General features: G+C 40.9%; 1 protein-coding gene across 1 annotated transcript; it reads left to right on the top strand.

Annotated features, from left to right (window-relative positions):
* The first annotated feature begins 4351 nt into the window (after window positions 1-4351).
* LOC142399896 (uncharacterized) lies at window positions 4352-6406 on the top strand. Its single transcript, XM_075484453.1, has 4 exons — window positions 4352-4475; window positions 4852-5088; window positions 5458-5523; window positions 5619-6406. Exons 1-4 carry the CDS (start codon window positions 4385-4387, stop codon window positions 5900-5902), a joined length of 678 nt encoding a protein of 225 aa, XP_075340568.1. The 5' UTR covers window positions 4352-4384; the 3' UTR covers window positions 5903-6406.
* The last annotated feature ends 206 nt before the right edge of the window (window positions 6407-6612 follow it).

Genomic DNA, 6612 nt, shown 5'->3' with positions numbered 1-6612 from the left:
GCCAGCTAGTGGAGGATGCATTTGGAGTTAATGTAACAAAAGCATTTAGAGAAGTTTGTTGTATTAAACACATTTTTAGAGAATTATGCATTGTCAGTGTATGATTGTCGTTGCTCTCATTTACAATATGGGCATTGTGAAGCAACAGTTCCTCAACATATATTGTACCTATTTTCTTTCCCAGTTCCTTGTAGGCCGACTAGTGTCAAAGCTTCTCTACGCTGCCGCTCAAACTCTGCTGCAGTCACATGGGAGCGGGCCAGCGGAGCGCTCTCTTATGTTGCAGTGGGTGTAACGGCAGATGGAAGCCACCGAACTGAGTGCAATAACACCATGACCTTCTGTGATCTGAGCGACCTCCAATGTGGACAAACCTACAACGTGAGCCTGTTCAGCCAGGATGAATACTGCCCCAGTGAGGAGAGCGACAAGGCTCGTGTGCAGACAGGTAAAAATGTCATGGTCAAATATGATCTTTGTGTTCCTTGTTGTGGGCTCTTTAGTGGAGTTTACTTATTGAAAACTCTTTCATCCCTCAGCCCCCTGCCCTCCCCAGAATGTGGCTGTTGTTGCACAATGTGCTGAAGGTAGCATGGTTGTCTCCTGGTCTCCGAACCCTGATGCCCAGTACTTCCATGTAGCAGCAGTGAGCAAAACCGGGGCGAGACTGTACTGCAACTCCACTGGCACCATCTGCACTTTTAACAACTTGCCATGTGGACAGCACTACAATGTCACTGTGCTGTCTATAAGAGATGCTTGTGAGAGCAAACCAAGCAAAGTGGTGAAGACTTCTTCAGGTAAACAGTCAACCAACTGTTTGAATTAAAAATGTACACGTATAATTGATTTGGAGACATGATACACTTCATACATGTCGAGTGGGATATAATAGAACCTGTTCTGAAAGTTCTGAATCCTTGCATGTCTCGATGTGTAATACTTTCAGTTTAATGCGTCTGAACTCTATAGACCCTCACAACCCAAGAAAAAGTTTTTCACAGGATGTTAATCTGCATGGCCTACAGTAGACAAACAGCTGCAGCACGACCTTGAGATATAGACATGTCAACATCTTCAGGCTTAGATGTTAATAACTCCAATGAGAAACAGATCATTCTCCTGTTATCTGACGTATAAACCGTCGCTGTGGTCAGTGTTCTTACCTACACAGGTGGCACAGGCAGTGGGGTTTGTAAACTGCATATATAGGTATCCATCCAGCTGAGAACTCCACATTATCAGGAGGATTTTTAATGCTGCCAAAGAAGAAACACATTATATTTGGTTTCTTGGAGTTTGAATTTAAAAAATAAATGCACAGCCCTCTCTGATTCTTTAATGGTTGAAAGCTAGACATCTTCTCAGGCTGCATGCTCATCCATCTGCTTGTCTCCCTCCACAGCTCCTTGTGTGCCCAAGAAGCCCAGCGGCCATCTGGACTGCGTGTCAAACGCTGGTTGGGTGTCCTGGGAAAACTCAGCAGGAGCAACCAGCTACTTTGTGCTTGCCCAGGCAGCCAGCGGTCACAACTCCAGTTGCACTGCGTCTTCCTCACCCTGTAGTGTCCCAGATCTGAAGTGCGGGACACTTTACACCTTCCATGTCACAGCTGTCAACAAGCACTGCAGCAGTAATCACAGCACTACCTTTGAGATTAAAACAGGTATTCGGTAATTCTATGAAGCTGTTTGAGAGGGCCAACTTATTGAAGACTTGGTAGAAGGGTAGAGAGCATAATTTGACTTGGTTTTAGTTGATACTGGCAGCTTTTTATAAAGTATTTTTAGGTCATTTTCTGCACGTTGTATTTTCCTAAACCTTTTTTTTATTTTTTATATTTCCTATACTTTAGGTCCTTGTGCTCTAGAGTCCGTCAGCTTAACTACAGAATGCAATAGCGACACAATCCTGGTTGAATGGGAGCCATCAGTGGACACACCCCTCTACCTGGTGACAGCAGAGGCTGACGATCAAATCCAGATTTCCTGTAATAGCTCATCCGATTCATGTGTCCTCCAGGATATCCGCTGTGGCATGCACTACAGCATCATAGTATCAGCTTCCTCTGATAAGTGCAGCAGCCTCAGAAGTCCTCCAAAAAAGATTAAAACAGGTATTTTTCAGTCCAGGAATGTAGTCTGAATTGTTTGATTACACATGGAGTTTTCAGTGGTTATATTATAGTAGTAACACTATTCTGTCTTCTTTAGCACCATGTGCCCCAAGCAATGTGACAGTGATGCCACTATGTGAACAGAATGGAGCTGCAGTGATGTGGGCAAACTCCGCTGTGGCCTCACCCTACCAGCTGACAGCCACAGGACAGGATGGACACGTTGCAACCTGCAACACCTCAGTGAACAATTGCTCCCTGGCTGGTCTTCACTGTGGACAGACCTATGGCTTAAGCGTCACTGCCAGCGGAGACGCATGCATCAGCAGTCCCAGCACATCATCCTTCACAACAGGTATGGACAATGACAATCAGCTGGTGCTTTTAAATATTTTCATTTCATGAGAAAAAGATGTTTGTAGTTATCTCAGCCTTAAGGGACATCTACAGAATAATTCAATTATCAGTGGCAACACTTTCAATGGGCACAATGCACTTTGAAGTACTCAGCAACTGTTTCTTTTACTTTTCATTTAAATTTCAACAACCATGATTTGAGAAAATCTAATAACCCAATTAGGAAGCAGCAGACTGGCTTCAGGCCTGATTCCCTGACTGGAGTCCTTGTCTCTCTTTCCTCTCAGTGCCCTGTGCGCCCTCTGATCTCAAAGTGGATATCGACTGTCACAGCAACTCTGCTGTCTTGTCTTGGAATGCCAGTGAAGGTGCTGTTGAGTATTTTGGCCTCGCGCAATCTATGGATGGAGACGCTCTGTATTGTGACAGCAGTAATCCTTCCTGCACATTCGACAGCCTGAAGTGTGGTGACACTTACAATTTCACAGTTAAAGCCTCTGACAGCATCTGCAACAGCTCTTATAGTGTACCTCTGCAGGAAGGAGCAGGTAATTATTACTCTGAAAAGACATGGAAGCGGCATAGAGTTACAGAAAAACAACATTTGCATTATATTACTTCAGTGTAAATAGTTTCACACAGTACAAAGTCTTGAGTGACCCCTCATTTCTTTACATTTGGTTTGCATGGAGCCAGACTTTCTCGTAATCTTTTAAAGTGGTCTTGGGCAATAGTTCCCCAGGTTTTCTGTAGGTCTTTTACAGTCAGTACTTGACCATTTTTTGAGCCATTTAACACTTACCTATGAATCAATCAAGCATAACAAAGGCATTAAACTCAAAGAATGAACCAGTGTTGTTTCTACTCATAACAGACAACTTAGCAAAGAACCAATTTTTAATTGTGCCTTTAAAATCTTTGTTACTAGCACCCTGTTGCTAAAGACATCATTTGTTCCCCTATCTTTAGCTGCATCCATGAAAAATGCCAAAGATAACACAGTTGACACAAAGTAATGTTTTTGCACTAATAAGGGGTTTCCAATGAGCTGTTAACTGAAAACTTGGTATATCTTGGCAAAGTATGCAATGTCTCCAGCAAAGACCTGATATAAGAATGAATCTGGACCCCTCAGTGGATCCATCTACTGCTTACTGAAGCCTCATCAGAAATGGCCTCCACACAGGGGTGGCTGTCGTAACACCATTCTTAAGGAAGAGACACGGAACAAAAAGGCTAAGGTATGCCAAATTACACAAGAACTGGACTGAAAATCAGTGGCAATGGGTATTATGGAGAAATGAACCCTCCCTGGAGCCCAAACCTCAAAATGATTGAAGCAGTGTGGGATCATCTCTATGGAACAAAAGCATTGGGATGTCCTTCAAGAGGCCTGGGAAACTATTACTGAGCACTATTACAAGAAAGCTTATCCAAGAGGGTTCAGACTGTGTTGAGGACTTTGTTTTTCATTTTTTCCTCTGTTTGGTTTTCCATTTATGTTTGGACACATTTCAGTTGGTCTCAATATCCATTTCCAGTTTTCAAGAGAGTCTATAAAGAAAAAAGGGCTGGCTCAAGACTTTTGCACAGAAGTGAAAATTTAAATAATTTGTTGGGAAACAAGTACGAAGAGTTTATTCATAGTTCTACATAATTGTAGAGTTATTTATATTGAGTTTCCAATATTACTAACTAATCTCTCCTTCTTTAGCTCCATGTCCTCCAACTCATCTGAAGGTCCACATGCAGGCGATAGGCAAAATGTACTGGGCCATGATATCATGGGACACGGTCCTCTGTTCTGATGTCGAGTACTTGGCAGAAGTAAAGGGTCAAATCAGAAACAACCCGCAAACACTGATGGCTGTTTCGTCCTACTGGCTACACAGGCCGTACTTTGAGTTCCCAATGCCTTGCAGCACAGCTTATAATGTGACTGTACGTTCCAGAAACTCAGCTGGAGTCAGCAAGCCATCCAGTGTCTTCACCGGGGTCACAGGTAAACCTTTGTTCTAATTCAGTAACATTCTTTCTTTTTTGGGTAAAAGTTGATGTACTTTAAACCTTAAATGTTAGCATTAATAACCAGTATACAAACACTTTATTAACTTTATTAAATATATTTGTTCATCATTGTATTTATTAAGAAAAAAGGATTTTTTTAACAAAGCAAAATTTATGTAATTGCTGTCCCAAAATATGATTTATTTAACTTTATTTGTTTAGATCTACAATTCAGTGTGCCTTAAACATGATGATATGAAATAACATGCAACCTAAAATTTGGCTCGTGGCTTACTCAGTCTCAGTGCATGTTTTGAATATCACATCTCCCAGTTGCTTTGTTAACAGAACTCTCTTTGTTTCTCTCATAGTCCCCTGTGCTCCACAGAGTGTGAAATACTCTGGTAACAGACAGTCAGCTGTGCTGTCCTGGGATGCGTCAGTGTTTGCCACAAAGTACACGGTCTACAACATGTCAGGTGGAAGTCGCGTGCAGCTCTGCAACACCACCAAGCTCTCCTGCCAGTTGAGCAACTTTGATCCTAACGTCACTGGAGTGACAGCTAGCAATCAAGTGGGGGAAAGCAACCCCAGCCAAAATATTACAGGTCAGACACAGCACTACAGGCTCCCTCCAACACAGAAAACAAGAAAATAATCTATCCATAAATTGGTAACCGTTTCTTGATCTGTGTAAACTATGTAAATCCCACTTTATATTTATTCAAAATATATTGTGCACTATGGGAACATAACAAAAGTGGTTGCGTTAAAACTTTGAGAGGCAATCATCAAAGGTATTGTTTTCCATCGTATTGGTCTACATGTACAGAGCTACAAATGTAAAGAAATATTTGCATTTAATCAGAACCAGAAATCTTTAAGTTGTAAGCCAAGCTATCACTAAAATTATAATCAAGTTTTCATCATCACAGGAAACTGTAAAACACCCAGTCATGACTCTTATTCTGCCTCAGGTCCGGTGGGAGCGCGACGACGAAGAGATCTAAGGGCCACTCCAGTCTACACACATTTAATGGAAGGTAAGTGTAATGTTTGTAATGTTTTACATGACTTACACATTGATTTATAGATTTGATTAGTTAGCTGTTTCCTCACTTGTCTTTCTCTCTGTTAGATCTTGAAATCCCAGAAGTGTTGACTGTAACAGTGAGCAGAGGTTCCTTGCATGTGAAATGGAGGAAAGTGAAAGAAGCGACTGAGTACATACTGGTCATTGAGGAGGAGCAGAGAGAGGAGCAGGCGAGCCGGCCACCGAGAGTGAGAAGTGTGGAAGGTGACTTTTACACAGAGACTGACCTCAAACCCTGGACCACCTACTGCGTCAGGGTGGCAGCCAAGAACGCCATCAACCAAAGCAACCACTCCCGGCCAGAGTGCAGAAAGACCGTCGCCTCTTAATGAAACACATGCACACATATTTAGTCTCCAGACTAAAGAGAGATATCATTATTTGGCTTTGTCTTTTCAACTCAGTAGCATGCATCATGTTGTTACTGGTTTGATCTCGATGAACTTTAGAAGAAAGTAATCATAACTAAAATACCATAACAAGATTTTTCTGTTTGGAATGCATCTTACATATGAGAAATAAATTATGATCAAACTTAAAAAGAGTCTTTAGATATGAATGCCTATGAATAATAGCTTGTTATAGTGGAATTATAGCTGTCTATCAAGGCATTGTTTAAATTATATTTATCAAATATTGCTATATTTTCAAGATAAGTCATTAGTTTCCCTGAATGATTGTCAAACCAAGAAAATGTAGTGTAAAAAATATTAAACAGATCATTTATCGAGCCATGTCTTTAAAACCATGCAGTATATTTTCTCTGTGATGTACTATTACTTTTCATTTTGTGAAATACATATTTTTAACTGTACCAGAAACAAGAGAAATAAAAAAATATGACAAACATTCAGTCACATCTCTGTGTTGAAATGACTTTTGTGTACAACATATACAGTATAAATAACACACTATTATTTTGTTGGGGTATTTTTGATTCATGCTAAAAAGTGGAGCTATAACATATCTTAATTATATACGTTTAATTTTCTGATTCTGAATATCTTAAAGCCAGCAAAGAAGGGGTCGAAAATGAAAC

This window comes from Odontesthes bonariensis, chromosome 15, assembly GCF_027942865.1.
Source record: "Odontesthes bonariensis isolate fOdoBon6 chromosome 15, fOdoBon6.hap1, whole genome shotgun sequence".
In the NCBI taxonomy this organism is placed as follows: Eukaryota; Metazoa; Chordata; class Actinopteri; order Atheriniformes; family Atherinopsidae; genus Odontesthes; species Odontesthes bonariensis.
The sequence above is the reverse complement of the archived record's forward strand: the minus strand, read 5'-3'. Positions and strand labels throughout refer to the sequence as shown.

Excerpts from the sequence above, each read along its gene's own strand:
- LOC142399896 (XM_075484453.1), top strand. The coding sequence starts at position 4,385 with ATGCCTTGCAGCACAGCTTATAATGTGACTGTACGTTCCAGAAACTCA. Across the intron at positions 4,476-4,851 it reads TGTCTTCACCGGGGTCACAG|TCCCCTGTGCTCCACAGAGT; the intron begins GTAAACCTTTGT and ends TTTCTCTCATAG. Across the intron at positions 5,089-5,457 it reads CCCCAGCCAAAATATTACAG|GTCCGGTGGGAGCGCGACGA; the intron begins GTCAGACACAGC and ends ATTCTGCCTCAG.